The sequence below is a fragment of the Carlito syrichta genome, unplaced genomic scaffold (assembly GCF_000164805.1).
Source record: "Carlito syrichta isolate Samal-C Ts95f unplaced genomic scaffold, Tarsius_syrichta-2.0.1 Scaffold306027, whole genome shotgun sequence".
Classification (NCBI taxonomy): Eukaryota; Metazoa; Chordata; class Mammalia; order Primates; family Tarsiidae; genus Carlito; species Carlito syrichta.
Window position 1 is genome coordinate 134,282 of NW_007250123.1, and position 24,715 is coordinate 158,996.

Consider the following 24,715-nt stretch of genomic DNA (forward strand, 5'->3'; position numbering starts at 1 on the left):
TATATCAATATTATACATGTAATATAAATATTATATATTAAAATATTATTATTGCTTTAATGCTGCTTCTACAATTAAAAAACATAATCTTAATGGCAAGCAAATTAGTGACCAAGTCTGTGAAATTTTATTAGACGGTGCTGTCCCATTTAAAAAAAAATGTCATAACATCTTTAAGATGACATCCATCTCATCTTATGTAAAGATTCCAGGGCTCCTAACTATATTAAATCACATATTAAACATATTTTCTCATTTCTCCAAATTCAAGATTTTAATTCTCTTTAATGCCCTATTTTAATTGGAATGTTGCTAAATCCGTTGACAGTCTTACCAACTATTTTAACAGCCTTTTAATTTGTCGTCTAGAAAATTATAACTCTTCATTAACTTTGGGAGACACAGCATTGCAGTTGTGATATATCATTCCTCATTTTATTAACAATCTACTTAATGAAATTCAGGCTTCAAGCAGATAATGGTGATAATGTAAGCACTTGCCCTGGATTTTTTTTTTCTTTAACAAAATTAAGAATTTACTGATAAGCATAATAGGAGAACAAACATTCACTTCTTCAGGATTGCAGAAGGAAAAACTTAAAGAAAGAGGTTTGGGGGCCCACATTTGTATAATTAATATCCATAGGAATTTTTTCCAAAATGCCCAATTTCTTTACATCCTTTGCTTCACAGTAAGGCAATGCTGCCAGGCTACGTCAGTCATCCAGTATTTGTAAACAAAACCCACTTGGATCAGGGATAGAGGATGACATAATTTGGTAGAGGATCTTGTTGAGCCAGAAAACAACACTCAGCACAGAGAATATGTGGAGTAGAAAGGACACTTATTTTGGGGACATCTGGAGGTTCTTTACTCCAAATGAAACTCACCTATAATTGCACATTTAAATGTAGTTGTATTTCTCTCACCAGATTTTTCATACTTTGACATTACTTACGTGTAATTAAAATGACCAGATATATTCAAGGATCTACCCCCATCAGTTGAAGACTAGGAATTGAATTTACATAGAAGCAGAGAGAGTGAGTGAGTGGTCTGAAGGGGCTTGAAGGTCATTTATGTCTCTCTTGGCTTCATTTCAGGAGAGAAAACTGAGGCTTAAAGTGCATAAGTGACTTGCCAAGGTGATGAAGTAAGTTAATGTCAGAGTCTCAGTAGATACTGAGAGGACTGTTAGTCTCCACTTGCCCGAGGTGTAAAGTATTGCTTAGAGCTTATCTCAAAAAGAACTCTTGTACAATGGTCCAAAGCATGCCAATGCCCAGAAAAGAAAAATGGGGACAAGAGTAAAGGTCAAGACTCCATGAGGTCAGGGCTATCCTCTCATTTGACTCTGCTTTGCCTGGGTCCCACTGGGCAGGCCATGTTGCTGGCTACTTAGCTTCTGAACCCTCTAAGAACACTGCAGTTTAGACTGAATCATTCAGGCAGCATCACACAAAAACTAAAGAGATGGTTATGAAAGATAACTGCAGAGGGGAAAAAGCATCTTCTCACAAGTTTTTTTTTCTTTTATTCAGATTTATGTAGCAAATGTTATAACACACTGAGATTAATTTTCACATAAGACCTATTTTTCCCATGGGAATCAGACATCATTTCATTTTTTGTTCCTTTCTCATATCATGACACTGCCCTCCCTAGGGATGATTTGTTGTATAGGTGGAAAGCTTCCCACAGACACATAGAAAATGAGACAGAAAAAATTTAGTAAGCCCTGTCTTTGTCTCTTGATTCCATTTTTTTTCTGTTCTAGGCATCTCTGTGCTTTGGATTACTATGTAAAAGTTCCTTTTGAGATAAACTCTTTACAGCTACAGTCAGTGGAGACTAATAAACCACATGTCTATATGGTCTACAGTATTTATTATTAATTATTCTAATGGTCACCTGATTAAACACATCACAACAAAACAGTCAAATCAGCTGATTCAATTCACAAACTCTTTGAATAATGTATGTTTAATATTATGATTTTATATATGTCCACAAACATAAATGTTTTAATGTGTTTAATATGTGAGTTTTTATATGATGATATAATATGCATATTTAACATGCGTATATTTATGTACATATGTATATGTATATAACAGTTTATGTCTATAGTCAAATAAAAAAATGAAAACTACACTTATGCTACAATTCCAAATTTCCTAGGATTTAGCAATTATGGTGTCATTGTAAAGAACTGAGGTTTGAGGGGTCGTCACATGACTTTAAATAATTCCCCCCTAGACTAGGTTCCAGAGAAATATGACATAGATCTCTGCATTCATGCAATGTAAAATGTGTCTCACAAAATATCACTACAACAAAATGATATATTTTAGAACATTATATAAAAGGATTGCTGATTTGTGGCTGGAAAATTTAGAATATAATTTGTAAGTAAAATTTAAATTGTGTCTTCAAAAGCATTTCTGATTTTAGATGCATGCCCTAAACATTTAGACCTATATCAAAACCTAGCATCCTTGTTCTTTTTTTTTTTTGTAATGTAGAGGTTAACTACATTAGCATAATTTAAAATACAAATTTATTCTGAGGAAATGAGTGACATATACAAAGATTTATGTAGAATGATGTTCACTGAAGGATTATAATAACAAAAAATGTACAAAACCTAAAATTCTATTGAAAAAAGATAAAATGCAAAGTACAATGCAATATATCTATGTGACATTACTCCATCATTGTTAAAGAAATCATATTTCAGAAGAATATTTTAAGCAATGAAAAGCATTCATGACACAAGTAAAATGAGCGGAGAAGTGTATAAATAGCACATATAATTCCAATTTTGAAAATACATTCTATATACACACAAACAGCTAGAAGACTAGGAAATAAATATGCCAAAACGATAATAACAATTACTGTTGGGAAGTATAATAATAGGCCGTTTAAATTTTCTTCTTTCTATACTTGTTATCTTTAAATTCTTTACAATGGATGTAAATTATTTTTACAACCAGAAAAAAAAAATTCAATGCAAGTAATTTAAAAGAATCTTTAAAGACTGATTTTTCAAATTACTAAACCCCATCTGGCACCTCTGTCCTACTTTTCTTCTCAATGAAGCTTGGTTATACAGTCATGTTCAAACGTCCAGTGTCCCCCAAGCCCTGGGCCAAAGCTAAGCACTAATGAACACACTATTTTCTAGAAATAAATAGTGAGATAAGCCTCTGAGTAATAGGCATTGTAGGTTCAATATTTATGGTAATTATTAATAACACAATTAATTCGATTTAAAGAATGCTTAATAAAGTAAGAATAAACTATGTTTATACTAAGTCCGTAGTTGTCTGAGGTTCATTCAGGTCCCAGGTTAACAATTATTTACATTTAGTATAAACTAATTTACTGTTATTATCATTTTTATTAACGTCATCAATTTCTCTGATTCACTTTCACACATTCAAGGGGAATCAACAACATTAATTTTCCAGCCTATAATTTGTATGTAGCAACCAAGCCTGTGTATAGCTTTCATATGAAATTAATTCTTTCTTATTTTAGTTGTTCCAGGTTTAATCCTGATCAAATGAAATTCAAAACTCTATTTTTTTGTTTTGTTTTGTTTTTTCTAAAACATAAAACCTCCTACTCAGGAATCATTGCAACTACATCTGATGAAAAATGATGCATTTATCTAATTTTTTCTAACATAAACACATTATATCCAAGAATGAAAATGCTTCTATTCCTTTTTTTTTCTTTTCCTTTAAAAAAAAAAAAAACAAATGCCAGGTGATAGCATCAATAAACACTAACACCGTATACTCTAAGGAGGACTTTCCACAAATATTTTTAAAGGCTCCTTTTGGCTCTGAATAAAGCAATATACTGGGACTGCCACAGGAGCATGAGCGGAACTGTGAGAAGCCATAATCTGAATATGCTAAGAAAATGTAAGCAAAAAATTGCAAATAAAACTGCTTATATTCATGTAACTTGTTTGGCGACAGCCGTAGAGCATAAGGAAAGCTGCTATAACTCATAACAGCATCTTGTAATAAAACAGCTCTATGCATCCCTCTCAAACTGCTCGGTGCTCACATCTCATCAGATGGCTGAGTAAGCACTACGCTTTGGGACAGTAAATCTGTTTCCAATATGGTCTGCATTCACAGATACGCGCTTTAGTATTCAGCCTAAGACACTTCCAGCTAAGTACTTATAAAGAAAGGGTAATCATATATTTAAATATCGGGATGCTATTTTCTCTGTCTATTTTAGTAATCTAGTTCACACTAGAGCAAACCTAAATGGATCTTAGGAAACCTTCAGCAAACTCAACTCTGACTCACAGCATGGTCTACACCACAAGGGTCTCTAGGAAGCCTTGCTTTCTGTTCCCATAATGCTGCACTTCTGTCTACCAAGTCATTTCTCTATGGTCTTGGCAGTATAGGGTTCTTTTAGTCTCTTCCAGCTAGCTTCTGGTTTTCCTGAGAGCCTGGACTGTGCTTTCTTTATATGTTGATCCCCAGCTCTCAAACAAAACTAGGGACAAAACCAGCCTTAGGTTAAGTGTTGACAGACTGAATTCCTGAGATTTAAAGTCACTAGCCTGGATTTGAGATATGGAACACTTCTCTAGTCATCCCGCCTGGCTAATTGTGTGTGTGTGTGTGTGTGTGTGTGTGTGTGTGTGTGTGTGTGTGTGTAGAGACAGAGTCTTGCTATGTAGCCCTGGCAAGTCTTGAACTCCCAATCTTTCTATAGCCCTAGGTTTGAATGAGGGGTTGAGGATAAAACAAATAGCAGCTGAGGGTTTCAAGTTGTTTATTTTACAGACATTCGTTTTTTTAAGGGGTCCATCCTGGTTTAAGCTTTGGAAAAGATTGCTTCTCTTCTAGATTTCCTTTGACTTATCATAAGTTATGTCCTCCAAAAATCCATCATAAGTTGAAAATCTGGTAAGTCAAAATGTGTTTTGGACTTAATGATAGTTTATGAAGGGTTTATCTGAACATAATTCCATCCTAAGTCTGTGCACTGAATGTATATCACTTTCTTGCCATCGTGAAGTGGAGAAATCATAAGTCAAGGCCATCTGTAATATCAACCCAAGGGTCAGAAAGAGGATGAGTAGTGGTCTTTGTTCTTTCCATATTTCTTTGTGGTACTGCATCCATAGGAGGTTTGCCTGCTTCAATTTGGAGATACAAAATAGGAGACCCTTTAGAGGAGACCAGGGTCATTCTATAGGAAGGTTTTTGCTGCATCCTGGTCAAGTAACAAGCAGAGTTGGAAATATGTTGGATCCACTTCTAGGTGAACACAGAATGTCTTGGGTGGGCAGTGTGGCCTGAGGGGAACAAAGCACTCTTTGGGGGCCTCTGGGTTCAGTCTCTTAAGCTGGAACAGAATATCCCACAGAAAGTCTGTGTCAACATGATCCTGTGTGAGTAGATGGTGGTTTTCAAATAGAGCTGTGGAGTTTATAAAGTCATTTAGGTATTATACCCACAGTAACAAGTTGGTGGTAATAAACACCCTTTACAGAGTATTTTGTAACTAATCAACCTCACCCCTAGAATAATAAATAGTTTGTGTAGGAACTTTGTCTAGGACACCGATTGTGCAGAAGAGGACTCTGACCCAGAGACTTGCCTAAGATTTGCCTGTCATTTCCATTGCTCACCAAGGTCAGGTTTAGGCTTAAAGCTCAGTCTTCCTGGCTTAAATTCTATGCTCTTCTATCGATTTTAAGGAATTCAGAGAATCTGGGTTCCTTCAAATCTGTGCAGGGGAATGAGTGAGGAAGGAGTCTTGAGGTGGAGAGCCAAGGGCCTGGGTGTCTTGGCGGGCTACAACTCTGACTTGCTCTGATCCTCCCTCTCTATTCACACAGGAAACAGTGGGAAAGAGGTGGGTAATGAAGAGATTTAGGTAAGGATGGGTGAAGATAAACGCAGGAAGGAGCTGGCAGCAGCAGCAGGCAGAGAATGGTCCACCCCACCACTTATCAAGGGTGAGGAGGTGAGAAGGGTCTTCTTTTGTTCAGAGAAGGGAAAGGAGTTAGCCACAAAAGATAGCAACAGCAAAAAGAATGAAGGACCACAGTCCTAGTGTTAAAATTGTACTTGCATGGATACTGGAGAGCAAAGGAAAGAATTTCCAGCTTGTACTTCCTACTTTTCTTTACCCTTGTTAAAATTAAAACAGATTCTTCCCTTACTATAAATCTCAACTCTGTGAATTTAGGGTAAGGAGCAAAAGATTTAACCAGCAGGTGATGGAGCTAAATGAATACTGAAGTGGGCAATAGGGGCTAGGGTTCCAGCTTGCAACTTAAGAGTTGGTGTCACCTTGGCCACCACATAAGCTCTCTAAGTCTTCGTTTCCTCATCTGTCAAGTGAGTAGTTTGAAATAGATGGTCCCTAAGGGTCTGTTTGGTTCTGATATTCTCCGGTTGTGGCATTTTTGAGCGCTTCCATACCCTCATCGTCTATGGTTTCCAAAGAAATAGCATCTGTCACATCAATGACACAGCATTTGTAGCCCTCCCTTATTTTTCTCCTGCTAAGGTGTTTTAATCCTGACAGTATAATAGAATAAATCACAGCCATCAGAGATGAGAGTGACACTGGCCACACACATTAGAGATAAACAGTCAAAAATCACTCACCCGTGCTTTCCCCTTTGCCCACAGACTCTGCTGTATGACAACACTAAGCTTGAACTACGATTTCCATCTGGCTGCACAGATCTGAGCACCAAAATAACCCTCTGCATTGCCTTAATAGCTGTAATGATACTCTGCTTTCTAGCAGCCTGCCGGTCCACAGCATCTCAACATATGGATTTGATTTCTTCCCTCTGGCAAGAATTGAGGGAAGTATGGTGGTTACGTAGTCAGTCAACAGACATTTTCTTGCACCTACAAACAGTAACCACCGGAGTCAGATTGCTTCGATTTGATCCTGTCCACCTCTTACATACAAGTTACCAGTTCTTGGTCAAGCAACTAACCTCTCTAAACCTCGCTTGTCCTTAAGCATAGTGAAGATTTTCTTTTTTTTTTTTTTGAGTTGGAGTCTCACTCTGTCACCCAGACTGGAGGGCAGTGGCACACTCCCAGCCAACGCAGCCTTGACCTGCTGGGCTCCGGCGATCCTTCCGCCTCAGCCTTCCGAGTAGCTGGAACTACAGGCGCGTGTTACCACACCCAGCTAATTTCTGATTTATTGTAGAGATGAGGTCTCGCCAAGTGGCCCAGGCGGGTCTCGATCCCGTGGGCTCAGGCAATCCACTCACCTCAGCCTCCCAAAGTGCTGGGATTACAGGCTGAGCCACCGAGACCGGCTGTGAAGATTTTCATGTAGGTACCAACTTCATAGGGTGTAGTGAGGCACAGAGTTATTGTTCAGTGAACTTAAGCTATTAATATTATTGCTATAACTCTTTTGTGTCTGTGTTAGATAAAAGAAAGAGGGTGTCATGGTGTTGCAGAATTGAAAAAAATAGCTGATGGTGACAGGAATTTTCAGAAAGACAGAGTTCCCAGAGTGACTGGTCTGGGACTATTTAAAAGATATAAATGACTGGTTTTCAAGATGAGCTTTTATTCACTACTTTTTTTTTTTCTCAACGTTTGGCTTAGCTGGCATCCTTGCATTTATCTGTTAAAGCTACCTGTGAACAAGAAGCTGTGATATTCTATACTAGCAGGGATGGGTAGGTTTGTGCACTGTAGAGGATTTTCTAGTCTTTAAAAAGAAAAAAAGATTCTTTCCTTGTACAAAAAAGAGGGCTATGATACACCTGAATTAAATCACCTTTCAAAAGCCAAGAAATGAGTCATTGTCCACTAAGGATGTCTGAGGAGCAAGAAGCCACCACTTACTGCACATCTGGAGTAAGGGCAGACACTAGCAAGGGCACCTGGCTTGAGATAACATTAGTACAAAAAGGCCAGACTCACTGCTCTGCTCCCGAAAGCAAGACTTATGGAAGAGGGCCATGATCTGATTAAAAAGTTCTTTCAATGTGCTCCACAAAATAACCATTGCTTGTATCTATCACTCTTACCAAATCCAATACAAGAAGGAGCAGGTGTACTGTCTTTCAGTGTATGAATGAACTCAGAGTCTCCAAACCTCTGTCAGGCTCGTGGAAGCCTCCTCCAGGACTTGGGGTGCTGTTTCCTCTTAAGCAATCCTGGGTGGCTGCTATCTGCAGTCCTTACTTTTACTCTCCACACCCCTGCATCTGTTTCCCACTGAGAAACCTGTGACTCCTTTATAATGTAAATGATATCATGTTGCACTCTCCCTCCTTGTCTCTCTCCCTCACTCTCTCTCTCTTTCTCCTCCCCTCCCCCCCAAAATCCCTCAATGAATTCCCACTGCCCTCTTAGCTCTGATTATATCTCTATACCTCAGATTTTTCATTTTTAAAATGGGGTGGTATTGAACTGACACATGTAAGGTGTATTGAAGAATATCGGGCAATCAATGAAATAATGCAAAGCGTTGCTGTCATCATTAAAAAGAAGAAGAGGAAGAGGAAGAAGAAAACTCTATGAAAGAAGATGCCCCTGTCCATTTTGTCCCTGACCCAGTCCCTTTAAAAAATTTGCCGAATCCCTGCCGTAGCATGCCAAAAGTTTCTGTCTCTGTTAAGAACAGAAAATACACAGCTAACAGTATCAAGTTCCCACACAATTTAAAATTCTGTGAGTAATCATCCTCTTGAGAGGTAAACTAAGATTGAACAAAAATAAGTGGTGCATACAGATATTAATTCTATCTTTTTTGGCTTTTTGAGTAAGCTGGCTGGGTTTACTAAAAAGAGTTGATAAAAAGACCTTGTAAAGATGTTATAATATTCAAGGCTGAAATTGTAGCACGTGGTATTATTACTGTTTTTGTTAGCTACACAGTAAATAGACAAGGTGTGTGCTTAGAGGATCTAAAAAAAAAACAAAATACACGTTGGCTTTCACTCAGGGTTTAGCTAAAAATACATTGCGACATGCAGTGCACAGGTATGTCCTAGAAAACTCTCACAGTGTCCAGACGGCCAAGCCACAGCTCTGGCTTTGTTTGGCAACAAAGATCACTTGATCATGCATGAAAGAGTGAGAGATTCGGCCAAACCTGAATGAAAAACCTTGCCTTCCAATGCTCAGGGCCCCTCCCAATCTATCCTGGTGGAACAGAAATAACACAAGGCAAAAGACTGCTTTGTTTAGAGGAGTGAAAGAGAAATGATGGCCAAGGATGGGATGTGCAGGGGAGAGCTTTGAATTATCTATAATTCCTCCACATTGTAATGTGTGATGGGATCCCCTGTCCAACAAATATATATTATATATCACACGGCTGGTTCTAAAGGGAGATGGAAAGATGAGTGTGGCAATGTCTTTGCCTTCCAGAAGCTTACAGAGTATGCTGATAACTGCCTATTCTGGACTTTCTGAGATCTGATGTGATGGCTTTAAGAGGGAAAGACAATATCAAGTTTGATGGGCGTGTGTTAGAAAACGCACATGCACTAAAAACAAAAACAGCAACAAAAAATCTAACCTGGGTACCCTATGATATTTTAAAAACTTTTAGGCAAATCTGAAGTTGTTTAAAATAAAAGATTTATGGAAATTATTTAAAAACCAACAACCAAATAACAACAAATACATAAGTGTAAACAACCAAATAACAACAAATACATAAGTGTAAAGCAAAGAAAAAATAAATTGTAAATTTTCTAACATTTAGTAAGTGCTAAGTTATGTCTGTAGCTCAAGTTCAGTGCCTTCTTTTTAAATCTATCATTTCCTAACTAAGAAGTTCTACAATACACACTTGTTCCACAGATAGTCTCCTTTGGACCTACACAGTGACTTTAAAATGAATTAGTGGCCAAATGTTTTAACCCAATTTGTACTGAAAGCAGAGGCTGAAACAAAGGCTGTGAACATGTAGGTTGTTTGAGAAGTGATTCAAAGGAGAGAGAAAGAGGGACAATGGCAGAAATACAGGAGAGGAAAAGCTAATAATACAAGGATGAGTTACAGAGTTAGCCACTGCTATGGGTGCCTAATGATGGTGCTGGGACCTTCTGAGGAGACTTAGGCTGTCCACTTTAGGGTGAGGGGAAGGATTTATCATCAGTTTCTTATCTTTTGGTTCCCAAACACATTGGTTAAGGGAGTTCCACAGTTGCTAACTCCCTGAACTTCTTAGGTTGTGTATTATTTTTTATTTTTATGTTGAGACAGGGTCTTGCTCTATTTCCCAGGCTGAAGTGCATTGTGCAATCATAGTTCACTGCAACCTCAAACTCCTGGCCTCAAGTCATCCTTTTGCCTCAAGCTCCAGAGCAGCTGGGACTAGAGCTACATGCCACCATGTTCATCTAATTTTGAAATGTTTTTGTAGAGATGGGGTCTTATTATGTTGCTCAGGTTGGCCTCGAACTCCTGGCCTCAGGCAATCCTCCTGTCTTGGCCTCCCAAAGTGCTGGAATTTTAAGTGTGAACCATCACGCCTAGTGGGTTGCATATACTTAATTGTCCTGGTCCTCAAGGGCATTTAGCACCTCATTATTAGATAAATCCAGGGCCAAGATGTTGTACCAAGCCAACTTCAACTGTTCTACAAGTGACCATTACAGAAACATTTAAAATCTGGGGAATTTATGAAAAAAAATCCAAATTGCTGCTCAATTTTCTTGAGAAGTTGAGAGATCTAGCAACATTAGACCTGAATTGCCCCATAGCGTCAACCTGCCAGCCCTGAGAGACACTGCCTGACATACATACTTCAAATCAGAACAGTTGGGAACCTGGTCTATTTCAACTATTTATCTTACCTGCCCGGCTCACATGAGTAGGAGACATTTGACCTTCACTTGAGTCATTTCTAGTCTTAATACATATTCACATTGAAAAGGAGGCAGGACCCACTCTGAACAGGATCTTTCCCTATTGAATTCACCTCTCAACATAAACCTAACTTGATTGTTTCTTCCAATGGTAGGTCTACATGCATCATTATTGCTTTGACTTTGAAGATGGTGGATCAATTACCATAATTAATTGATTACTTGCTACACTCCAAGCCAGGTACTCAAATTAAATCCTCACTTTTAATGTTTAACATAATGTAAGAGGAGAAACAGAGGTGCTAAAAGAAACAGGACACCTGCTTCTTCTGCCTCAGGGAAAAGGAGACAGGCCCTGGCAACCAAGGGCTTGTAGTGCCTCACAAACCAGCAAATTGTCGCTCAATATTGTTTTAGAAACATTATATAACAAGTTCCCTGTTACACAGCATTTATTAATCCAAATCCTCTAAAAATTAGGAGGCTCTATTAAAACTAGAATGATGGGTTTATCTAAGTGAAAAGTGAGATTCTATGTCATTATGCTAAGCATGAGATCCTGTAAGCTTAAAATGACATCAATGACATCAATGACCAAAGAGAGTTTTATCTTCTATAGAGTGTGTCCTTTTACACTCATATCCATTGAGACACTTTATTTACAATCTACTTTTGAAAAATACTGGTGTCTGAGTCCTCCCCACCAGAAATTGGGATGTAATTAGTTTTGAGAGGAGTTTGAGCCTGGGGATTTTTCAGAATTCCCTTGTCACCACTGGTCCAGAGACAGAAACGGTACAGACAGTGGCCCTATTCGCTGTCCCCTCACTGCTCAGCTAGGACAACTCAGCGCTCTGTTGTAACTTTCCTGCCGTTCAATCTTTGGATTGTGAAGCAGAAAGTGTTAACCGGGTCATCACTTTGTGGAGCTTCTGCAATGCATACAAATGGGAGTCAGAGTGCAAGCTTTTAAATGAAATGTCGCTGTGAGCTAAGAAAAATTTGAACCCAAGGCTTCCAGGCAAACAGGGGTCTTTTTAAAGTTGCTGGTGTCACCTGAATTTGTAGTCATTTTGAGAGGAATTTGTTTGGCCCATGGATATTTATCCTGCAGTTGACTTAATCCTTATTATTTTTTAAAGACATTAGAGCAGTATACCTTCCTTCTATCACTGTTCCAGCTGCAGCAAACAGATCCATAGAAACAAATGTAACCCACTGGAATTACTCTCCAAATAAGCTCACCATTTTGGTTCAAAAGGCTACAAATAAATTCAGTGTTTTAATTCCCCATACGTGGACAGAACTTAACTATACAAGGACAGACTAGAAGGATGTATCACACAGCCAAGGTGGCAACAGACATGGGGGAATTTGAAAGAAAGTGCTTCAAACTATTTTTAAAATAAAATGCATCCCACTGGGACAGCAATTGCCCAATGCCGACTATTCATAAATCAGGGTGAACAAAGAGAGGCTCCACTTTTTGTGGTTCTGGCCAAAGAGAAAGATCTGGAAATGGAAGTAGAATAACAGGTTCAGTTGAGAATGTAACAGATCCCATATGATTTTTCTGGGGTTTATTTTTCCTTCTTCCCATTGTTGAAAAGATCTCTCTGCATTGAACATATGCTTATAGTAACTTTTGTAAAATATTCTAAATATTATAAAAGGCTGTTGGATGTTATTAAATAATTCTGTGTTGCACTTATTTTTAATATCTTTGTGCATACTCAGTATTTGTTCTGATCATTCCCAGCAAAGTAGATCTGACTTGAGGTGGAGTGGAAAGGAAAACAGTGCAGGAGGAATATTGAGTAACTTGGTCGTGGCTGCAGAGGAGAGAGAGGGAGTTTGTGAGATGTGCATGCCAATTAAGGTGCTCAAGAAATGAACATGAATTCATTTTGAGTACACACCAGCTCCCCTTCTCTTCATAGGTCCCTCGGGATGCTTCTGGAATTGCCAGAGCTGAAAATTAAATTATAAACCTAAAACATGACATTGAAAATGTAATGTCTCCTTTGATAATATCAGTGCAATGATTCATCAGTGGGCGGGGCCACTCCTGGACCCAGACTGTAAGATGTAGCGAGGCAGACACTGGCAATTCCTCTGTCTCTCACCATGCAGTTTTCCTAAAGGTTCTGAGTCAGAATTGTATTGCAGATCACACAGGCACCAAAGACCTCCTATGCCTGCAACAAAGTAGGTCCCAGAAGAGGTACAATTGCAACATGTGGCACCAGCCTAGGAATGCTGATAGTACCATGCCACCACCAATACCCAGAAAAAGCAAACATCAGTGCAAGTCAATGTGTGTCAGGGCATGTGACAGAAAACTTATAAGTTGATATTTCACATGTGAGATTTGGTATTGTCACACTGGACAGACATACCATCCACATTCTCTAAGTGGAGTCCTATTCTGAGATGTGCTTTAAATTCTTCTCATTAGAGCAGGAAATAAGCCACTAATAAGAACAAATTCTCTTGTAGTTGTGTCTGTGAGTCACAGCACAAAACTGCTGAGCACTTTGTTTATCTCCCCATTCACAGGAGTCATAGAATCCATGTGCTATGTACACTGAGTCATTCATAAAGAGAATAAATAACAACTCATTGAGGACTACAAAAATTCTGAGGGCAGAAAGCTTCACCAAAAAGATGGGCCATAGTTATGCTTTATGGAATGAATAGGTTTGGAACAGGTAGAGAGGTATTCTACAAGAAAGGAGTGGACCTAGGGAGGTCCATGATATCTTTCCAATTGCAATAACCTTCAGGAACCTGGGATATATGAGGGAGATCACCAAAAAATTATCTTTTGGAGGGCGGTTCCTTGTCGTACAGGCTTCCCCCACTAGATAAGTGTTTTAGCAACCCATCAGCATCAATGTTCCAGCTAGCGTTGTTATGAGAGGCTGTGTTCAGCTTTAGTGAATTTTTATGGAGATTCTTTCAACATGTTTGCCTATTTCATGATGGTGATTTACAAGCACACCTGCCCACACTACACTGAGTGTTCAGCTGCTTTTGACCAAAACAGCATGACCCCATTCCCCACTCACCCTATTCACCTGATCTTGCCCCAAGTGACATTTTTTTGTTTCCTCAATGAACAAAATCCTCAAAGGGAAACATTTTGCCAATGGAACACGTGAAACAAAGAATGGCAGAAACACTAAAAGTCATCAAAACTGATGAGTTCAAAAACTGTTTTGAGCAGTGGTAAAAGCATCTTCCATCAGCCGGAGAGTACTTTGAAGGTGACTGACGTTTAAACATATGAGAATAAATATACAATTTTTTTATAAATAAATTTTTCTTTTTGGTTTCCCCTCATAAAATAAAGGACTAAAGAGTGGGACTAGTATAAGACAAAAGGCAAAGATGGGGACTGTTGCAACTGGAATATGAGTGAACAGGCCCTTGATTCAATATTTCTAAAGTAACATGAAGGCCAAACAAAACATGTCTCTAGGCCAAGTACAGCCTGTGTACATTAACTTTGTGACCTCTGATTTAGGGGATAAAAAGTCGGCCAACTTCCTCCTTTTTTGAAATTATCACATGCTCCAGATAATAAGTCAAGGTTGCATTGTCTAAGAGCATGCAGAAGGACATAAGGTTGTTTTCCCAATGTCTTCACAAGATCTTCATCTTCCTGCACTCTTCTTATTTCTTTTCCCTGTACATGAAATTATTACTGTCAACTCCTAAATCCTTTTCTAGTTCAAGCTCCACTCCAGAACTTCAAAACTGTATCGTCGACTGCCTGCTTGACATCTGCACATAGAGAAACCCAAATTCAAAAGGTTTACAGTTACACGTACCATCTTCACCCACCAACCAGGTCATTCTCTGTCTCAAGCCCTGGTGATTAGCGCTAACATCCATTCAGTTGCCATAACCAGAAATTTCAGCAATGTGCTTGACACTACTTTTCTCCCTTACCCTGCTTGTCCCATCAGTTGCCACCTTCTAGACAACTTCAACTTTGCAAAAAAGGTAGCATCTGGCAAGAATAACACACACATTCACTAACACGCTCATACACACACACATACACACACACACACACACACACACAATTTCATCACCAAATAAGTCTCTGATAGATATGTTTATCCCATGATACAGAATGAACAATGCATCATGATCTATACAGAGAAGGGGCAGATATACATAATTTTTTCTCTGTTTTCTCATTGCTGGAGATCCATAGGAGGTGTTCTGTGGCTGGTGCTACTCTTTGCATAGTCAGAAACCTACAAGGCTAAGAAAAAAAAATCTATATTTGTGTTACAATACTACATTTTTATACTCAGGTTTATGTCCATCATTCCAAAAGAACTGGAGCTGACAATCTATGTATTTCCACTTAAGGGGTTATTTACAAGCATTGACCTTTCCTGGCTCTTTAAGTAAACTGAACATCAGAAAGGCAATATTCTCTTTGCAGAAGAAGAAAGCAGTCAATGCCTAAGAGCCCTAAAACAGTATATCTGCTTCCACTTTTAAAGTGTCCTAAAAAGTCAACAACCTTTGTTTTCTAACGACGTTTCTCAAACTACCCACAGTCTCCTAATTCAGGCCACTAGGCTCTCTGGCTTTGATGAAGACACACCTTTCTAATTCACCTCACTGATCATCTTGCCTCTCTCCATAAACTGAAGCCAGCATTGTCTCCCTGGAATGCCTATATGATTCAGTTTCTCCCTCCCACTTCAGCTCATCTGCCCCCATTCCTCATTCAACCACCTAAACTTCTTTTAGATCCTTGGAATGCCAAGCATAGCCACCTCAGGACCTTTTTATACACTGTACTTTTTGTCTAAACATTCTCTTGCCCCTTCGATTGCTCAACTCCTCTCCAACCCTCAAGTGTATGCAAGGATGTCACAATTTATAGGATGCATCCTTGATGTGCAAGTCTGGGTTAGGCAACTCTTTGAAACTATCTAATATTTGCCCTTGTTTAATATTTACCATTTGGTATCTAGTTACATATCTATTATTACATCTTGCCTTTTAAAAACTGCCAAACTTTGTGAGGTTAAGGACCTGGTTTGCCTTATTTATTGCTGTGTCCCACAACTTACAATTGCCTTGTAAGAAGCTCTGAAATATTTTTGAATTAGGAAAGTGGAAAACTGGGGCAGTGTTTTAGAAACCAAAACTATCCATGATAAGAAAAATACACCAGGAAACAATTAGAGAAAAAGGTAATTTAAATGGTGAAGCAGTTGCACAGTACTGAAATGTTGGCAGCTTCCCATGGAAAGGGAAACATGGAAATAAGAGAAATGAAGCAGGAATAATAGAAATGATTGGGTAAACCTCCATATAAGGAATCAAGAAAAAAGACTAGAGTCTTGGAAGACTCTACCTAAAATGAAGCTTATGATAGCATTCTCAAAAGCTGGGAAATAAAAAATGGAATTGTATTTTGAAGAAAAGGTAATTTAGCTCGCTGCTGCTTAAATACCTAAAGAAGAAATACTCCAAGGGTCAATTAAAAAAGTAGGTGTGAAATTTGAAAAGACCACACCAGGAAGGCCTTAGACTGAGCCTCACTAGCATTATAAGCATTTGTTATTAGACTAGTTGGTGTTCTCTGCCTACTTCTGATACATAATCTTTTTTCCTACATGGAATCCATTCCATATGTTTAGGAGGCACTCACCATAAGCTATCTTCAAGCATAAGGTAAACCTACATTTCATACATGGCCAACCAAAGTCATAAAATAATAGATATAGGCATCAGTGTCCCATATCAGGCCTATCTGAATCTTCCCTGAGAATTTTCTGCTGAAGATTGAAAAAAAAAGACTCTTTCCAGTGATGTTACCAAGGGGAGAATACAACAGTGGAGTTATCATCAGGCATCTTCAAACAGATCTCTCGGAAGAAAAAAGCCAACTCATAACAATGTGAATTTTGTCAGAGATGGTAAGTGTGAGGCCAGATGTATTGCTAAATTCTCTGGTAAGGTGAGCCAAAACATTATCTTTTTGCATAAGCTAATTTGAGTTGGGATACTATCATTTATAACTGAAAAAGCCTTGAGAAGTAGAAAGGGTGACTATCAACATCATATGAATAAGAATGCACTAAAGTAGGGCCATGAAGAAAAAAAGGCAGGTGAGTAGGGTAAAGCTGGTGAATTACCACCAAAAGGAGCAGGAAAAGAAACACAATTCAAAGAAAGTTAGAGCCAAGGCTGAATGCAGAATCGACAATAGATAATTACTTGTAGAATAACAATTGGGCAAGCATGAAGATTGTTGCTAAAGTTATTGAAAAATATAGATATATCCCTAGAAGGCTAATTAATATCAACGATGGAAATCCATATAAGATTGACTCTCAAAGTGACATAGACTCCAAATTATTACATGTAGTGATGAGAATGGATTAATTTTCATCCAGGGTTTATATGGATTAAATTTTCTCTTAATTAAACCCATTTCTAAAATATATATTATTTACATGTCATAAAATGCATATCTTTTTTAAAAAGTGTTTGCATCCAATGACATTACCTTAGAGCTTTTTTTTCCATTTTTTTTTTTTAACTTGTAAAATAGTCTGACTAGCAGCTGTCTTACAGAGTGTTGGCATCAGCTGACAGTTGCTAGATGGTATCTTTCATTCCTTTTTAAAAATAGGTGAAATAATGTGTAAGTTATGTTCATCTTTGGGAGCAAAAGGTATGGTGTATAGGAAGTCAGACACACTTTGTCAACAAGTTAGAAGAGAAATTCTGATTTGAAGATGTCAGAATTTTTGCAAGTCATAGGAAGCAATTCAAAAGAAAAAAATGCTCTGTTACCCAAAATATGATGATGGTTAAAGAACAAGTAATGTCCACATTTGTTGGCAGTAGGATTAAAATGGCAATAATCATCATTATAACTACTAGCATTTGTTCAACACATCAAAAGAAAGACAATGTCTATAGCATGATAAATATATCACTGTAAGAAATTATCTCTAAAACCATATGTGGTGGGAACTTTTACACATGAAGAAAATGAGACTTGGTCTGTGTTCTAGAATTTGACCAAGAGCACCCTGATAGTACACATCAGCATTGGCATATAGACAAAGTTTAACTTTAGGGTCTGCATTCATAATTCTTCCCCCATATGCCTCTTCCCCCATATGAAACCACAAGGATTCAAGTTAGCCAGCAAGTGAAAACAGATTACAAAACATGGAAAGGTTGTAGATTCTCTTTTCCTAAAGATTTTCTTAAAGCAACAATAGAGCCAAAGACTAGAAGGTACTGTGCTAGACTCAGCTGAGTTATGAGGTAGGAGAATAAATTAAAAGCGATCTTCACAAGGTACGTTTTTTTCCAAATACTGACCAAACTCTTAAACTTCACTAAGATCTACAAGTTGTTCTTTATAGGTAAAGTGCTGAGGTCTTAAAAATAGAAACTTTTAACTATTGTTTAGGCATAGGGAAAAATAACTATTTTAAGACAAGAGTATAAAAAGAAATGTTTACGGGTTTCCAAAGTATGTCAGCAATTCTTATATACGTTAATTGTATCAATACAGGTAACACCTTAGCTTACAACTGGCCCATGAATTTTCAGTTCATTAACATGGGTTAAAGTTATGCTATGTCAAATTACACAGAGAAATATGTATTGCCCAGATTATTTTAGAAATCATAGGAACAAGAATCTGTTTCTGAAGTACCAAAACCAAACCTAGACTAAAATGTGTCTGTGTGTATGTGTGTTTAAAATGCATCAAAGTGTTGATGAAATTTATTTCTTTGCTAGAACTGATAGAGAGAACTGATGCAAGTATACTTTCAAAAATCCAATCTTCCCCCAATTCTTTCTTCAACCTTGACCCAAACAGCCAGCCTGAGGTACAGAGAAAGAATTCAATCTTGGCCCCCTCTCTAGAGACTTGAACTACTAACTGGAAAGAAGGGCATTCTGAGGAATGAGAAGCCTGGCTGAACTCTCTGGCCCACTGGGCCTTGGTTAGCACAGAAACCAGTCAGTTCTGCTTACCTGAGCAATATCATTTAGATAGTGACACCCTTTTTGGTTAGTGTTGCAGGTTGAGAGATTGTGCAAAAAGGTGTTGACCATAAGGGAGGGCATAGAATCAGTGCTGACAGCCTGGCATACATTCCTACAATAGGAACTTTTTCCTCCAGCGGTGGTTGTTGGAGAGGTGTTGTAGGAAGGAGTGCTTCTGGGGAGTCTGGGATGGTTTTGAGATGGAGGTGAATAGATGAGGACAGGAATATAGATCAGCAGGGCTGAGGATTGGTGATTACCGTTACATGTTCAATCAGTGTTAGTGACTACAGTTCCTATATTATTAAGATTTAAAGGTATTGAGCCTTAAAAGGCTTAGAAATTTAACTTCAAAGACCCTCCCCAGCTTTTGACCAAAGGTTTAATTACTGGGGGGGGGGAGTTGTTTACTTGTTTATTTGGGAGATAATCAAATGTATCGGTTTAAAACACAGCTCTTGGATCCATCCCCCTATGTTTGAAACCTGTCTCCACTTCTTCTGATGTTTTTGACCTTGGATGAGTTATTTAATCTCTCCATGACTCAGTTTCCTAATCTGTAAAAAGGGAAATAACGATAGCAGTTACCTCACAATACTATTGTGAGCGCTCACTGAATTAATGCAAGCAAAATGCATTGGCTCCTGACACGAAGTACTTAACAAATGCAGTCATTATTCTTTTGTTGTAGTTATTTTTGTTGTTTAATACTCCAACACTGTGTAGTATGCCTGGCAGAGCACAGAATGCAGACCACAGTCAGAGACACTAAGCATGCAAAAGCAGAATTCAAGTCTCACTGGAGGCTCCCAAGCCACAGGAGGATGCCTTGTATATCACACGACTCCACACACTAACTTCAGGGTCCATAAAAACAAGCTTGTACAACCTGCCTGGGAACTTGACCGACCTTCATTATTCAAAGTGGCATCTATTTCACAGGTTGGACTGGAGCTGAGTCTGACCACAGATCAGATTGCTGCTCACTTTTGTCAGGTACATTAACTCTCGGACCACTAGTATGCTATTTAGTGCAGGATTAGTCATTTACTAATTACTCATTACTCCAGCGGCCACAGACCTAAGGTCAGCAATTTTCTCTCTTCACACCAGGAGGATTCAGCGGAGTAGAGGCCAGACAGGTAATTTGCATACTTAAGAAGCCACAGTTGAAGAAGGCAGAGGAGGATTCTGTGTTGAAAGCAAAGACGGCACAATTTGACGGGAGCTTCTATAAGCTTCTCCTGGGAACACCTGGCCCATTTCTCCTGCCGGGCGATGGCAGTTACTCACATTCAATACTTCAACAGGCCAGCTGGGGTAAACGGACAAGGTCTGACTCCGGGCCCCACGTCACTTTTTACTGGCTGGCAATTCCTTTCCACTCTGAGCATCTGGAGAGTCATCCAACTGTGTTTGCCAAACTTGCTTGTATGTGAGAAGTGTGTTTGTTTTATGATCAGTGTCTTGGGTTTTAAATAAGAATACTACAGGAGATGATCCTGCTATGATCCTTGTTAATGTACCTCTAGGCTAATAAGTACTGAGATGATCCTGCTCTTTGATTTCATGAATAAGAAAATAAAACGGGAAATGCATGACATTTAAAAAAATTATTGTTATTACTGAGTGTAAAATTTATTTTAACCCTCTCTGCAGTGACTAAGTTTCAAGTTGAATGTGCTGCTTACCAGATTGTATCTCCTGTTCTTCCTCTCCTTAAATATGTGCTTATTTACTTCCTGCAGAGTTCAATTTTAGAACCCATCAAAGTAGATCCACTCAGACTCTGACTACATTTTCATGCATAAATTCATAGATGTCTTCAGAAGGAATTGCACTTGCATATGCAAATACTTTCTGATGCCTTTTCATTTCTACTTTTGGCCTGCACAGTTTTTAATTCATGCAAACACATTACACAAACAAATATGGGCTCAATAACAACACGCGGCATGTGTGAATTGTTAATTGCAAAGCTATGAGTTTGATATGGCCAAGCAACTTCCATTATTATCAATGGAGGAGAACAAGATTAAACAGGAAGAATAAAGGTATATTTGAAAATAAAATCCCAGCTCTTGGTTTCATTTTATGTAAATATTAATAAGGAAAAAGGTGACAAGCCAATCCACAATTCAACAATAATCTGGAATCTACAGCTCAGTGCACAAGATCCACAAGCCAGGATGCACTTTTAATGAGACTTTGGAAGAAGAGGTACATTTCAGCGGAGAATCAGAAGAAACAAAAACATATGCAGTAACACCATAAATGAAATACAAACTACAGCAGAAAATGAAATGCTTTCAACCACGCTGGACGTGCATCACCTTTCAAAATATTTACATCTCTTGTTAGTGATGCTCTGAGAAACAGCAGATAGGTGTCCTGAATTTTCATTCTGGGAATTTAAGTTCTCTCTTAGTTAATTAAGCTATGGTTCTTTATATTTTCCCCCCAATTCCAAGTATTCGCAATTTGTGATCTGCTGACAACAAAGCAAAACACTTGTTGAAGTTACTTGGAGATCAAAGGCGTTTGATCCAGAGCAATTTTTAAGCAGCCCCTGTCCCTGTTTTCTCATGAAGAAGGATCAGCATGCATTTCATTTACATGAACATAACTCAGAAAATAAGAGTGAAGATTAAATAAGAGTGAAGAATTGTATCCTGCAATGACAGTGGAAACAATTTTAACTGTTTCTTTGTTGATTTTTCTCAATAATCTGTTAATTATAAAAGCTAGAGCTAGGCTTAACTGTAAGTATATAAAGATATGTTTTCTATAGCAACCTCTGGATTGTAGATTTATAAATCTTGGGCATAATACTAATTAATAACAGTTCTGTATAAATATATAGATATACATACTATTTTATATATATATATAAATTTTATATATACAAAAATTTTATATATATATTCTACATGTTTGCTAAAAAATTTTAAAAAGTAAAATTTAAGGAAGCTAAGAAACTAAGAAAGAAAGCTAAGATATTAAGAATGGAATTCCAAGCTAAGATATCTCATCAGGAATTAAACTCATTGCAACATTTACCACCAAGGACGATACAGAATCAGTGTTATAAAACAAATGATACAATAACCTCGCAGAGCAGGGCTTAGACCCTTGGCGCTGGTAGAGTGACCTATCCCAGCACACCCTCTGTAGTTTTGTGCATTTGCTTGTAATTTTTCAGAGCCATTAATGTAAATTGCACACCAAGTGAGACTGGTACTCAAAGCGCAAGCCAAGGAGATAGTGAGTGAACCTCGCCACACTGCCTCTCAGCACGGCTTTGCTTTCGTCTACATGTTGATGCGTTTATAGCAATCCTGGACAAGTGATAACAGAACTCTTCATAAATATTGGACATGAAGAGAATGCCAACTGTTAGTGCTTGGGAGAAAAATATTCCTATCCCAAAGGAAATCAAAATACTATAAGAAAATTAAGGCTTGGTGAAAGTGGAAGAAAGAATTATATCAGTGGAATTCGAAAGTAACATACATCTGTCCCCCTATGCTTTGAAACACAAAAAAGAAAAAATGTCTAACTCAGAATTAACACCAGATTTTAGTGGGGAAAGAAATGATATATTATTATGCACGGGGCTTTCAAAAGTGTTTTAACCAAGACACACCATTTATTCAAAGAGAATCTCACTGAACTCAATGTCTAAAGCAGTAGAAACTTGAGGCTAGTGAGTGGACTTCAAGGAGGAAAGTTTAAAAACCATGGATAATCTTGTGTGCCTCAGGAAAGAGCCGTATGGTCTCAGGAGTACCCTCATGGAGCCACGGGTCACTGTTAAAACCCACTGTGGTAGATCTCCAAAAGCAACCACCAACCATGCAAGTCAAGAAGTTGAGTCAGCGGGAGAAGCTCTACAAACCTTGTCTAGGAAACTCATCGGACTCCCGGTGAACGAGGTCTGTGACTCGGTTTCCATAATGCATCCTGCTGTCGTGGTCATAGGCCTTCAGAGTCTCACTGGAGCTGTAGGACTTCTGCGTGGGCACACGGCAGTCCTCACTGTCCAGAGAGGAGCTTGTGTAGCGACACTCTTTGCCACACCGTCCTCTGGTCAAAGAGCGGTGTCGCCGGTCCTTTACATCCATTATTCTAGATCGAGCAGAATGCCGGTGCTTTCAGGAAAGTCAGGCCTGAGTTTTGGCACTTGTCACTTTGTCACCTAAAAACATCAAAGAAAAAAGCCAAGATGGTGATTACAAGAAATGTTGCCTTCAGTCCTGATTCACGCTCTGACTCAGATGACAACATGAAAAGGCAAACTTGGTCAGCCCTGAACAATCTCTTTTGCAGAAGCTTAATGTATACTAAACAATCAGCCTAAATAGAAGAACTCGATACAGTAAATTAATTTTCTTGCTGTTTAATTTAATAGATTTTAGGGAAAAAAGTAATAGCAAAAAACCTCATCTTTTGATTTTCTATATATGCACAGATGACATGATAAGTCTTTCACTCTAATGCAAGATCTTACTAGGAAGCAGTTCAAAGCCAAATTGATTTTATCCTTCTTTAATTACATTCTCTTTTTGCTATAGAAGGGTTACAGAGAAAACAAATACCAAAAAAAAAAAAAAAAAAGTAAAGAAAGACGCAGCAGCAGATTTGAGCATGAGGCATAAATATGTGCTTTAATGCTTTGCAATAATACTAAGTCATATTCAACTGACATAATGTTTCCTGGATGGGTCCAGAGAATGATAATATAAGCCATTTTTGGTATACAAACAATCTTCAACCGATTTCTTTAATGCAGAGGTCCGCAACCCCTGGGCCACAGACCAGTACAGGTCTGTGGTCTGTTAGGAAATGGACCACACAGCAGGAGATAAGCAGTGGGTAAGCGAGTGAAGCTTCATCTGTATTTACAGCCACTCCCAATCACTCGCATTACTGCCTGAGCTCTGTCTCTAGTCAGATCAGCACTGAAAAGTCTGCTTCCATTTCCAACATCCTTCCTATCTTTGTGAAGCAAGGTTTTCTGCAGTGACGGCAACAAAAATGAGATTATGGAGTAGACCGAACATAAACAACATATTTCAGGTGTTACTGCCTCCCATCACCCCCAGATGGGATCGTCTAGTTGCAGAAAAACCACCTCAGGGCTCCCACTGATTCTGCATTATGGTGAATTGTATATTGTATAATTATTTCATTATATATTACAATGCAATAATAATAGAAATAAAGTCCACAATAAATGTAATGCACTTGAATCATCCCAAAACCATCCCACCGACCCCTGGTTTGTGGAAAAATTGTCTTCCACCAAACTGGTCCCTGATGCCAAAAAGATTAACAACCACTACTTTAGTGAGCTTTCTGCAAACTCCCAGTTTTCTCTCCTCTGCAAAATATGTGCCTTGGACACACCCAGTCACTTCCTCTTCTACCTAGTCACCCCCCAACAGGAAACCTTGAGGATAAGAGGTCTAACTGGCACAACCACTTGATCATCAGCCCAAGCATATACTGGTCACCTTCATTGCTAGGATACCCATTGCAGAAAAAGAAAAATGGAGAAAAGCACTGAATACAACAGGAAAGGAAGGAACCTCTCTAACATATGAACTGACAACCAGGGAGCCCCACGATTTGACACCCTCGACTTGGAAATGTATGCCAAACATCACTCAGAAAACACCAGCCTTTTGCCTAGCAAATATGACAGAAATGCTTAGGCTCCTCCAAGATCCAAATGATGGGCTCTTACTGATTTTATTTGCCATGTAAAATAGCACAGACCACAGGTCCAG

General features: G+C 38.4%; 1 protein-coding gene across 1 annotated transcript in view; it reads right to left on the reverse strand.

The window, feature by feature from the left end:
* The window catches only part of LOC103265244 (teneurin-2-like), an 84,346-nt gene extending 61,226 nt beyond the window's left edge, over positions 1-23,120 (reverse strand). The window contains exon 1 of the mRNA XM_008062940.1: positions 22,822-23,120. Coding sequence (XP_008061131.1) covers positions 22,822-23,047 — 226 coding nt within the window. The 5' untranslated portion in view covers positions 23,048-23,120. The remainder of the gene's footprint in view (positions 1-22,821) is intronic.
* Between the last annotated feature and the right edge of the window lie 1,595 nt (positions 23,121-24,715).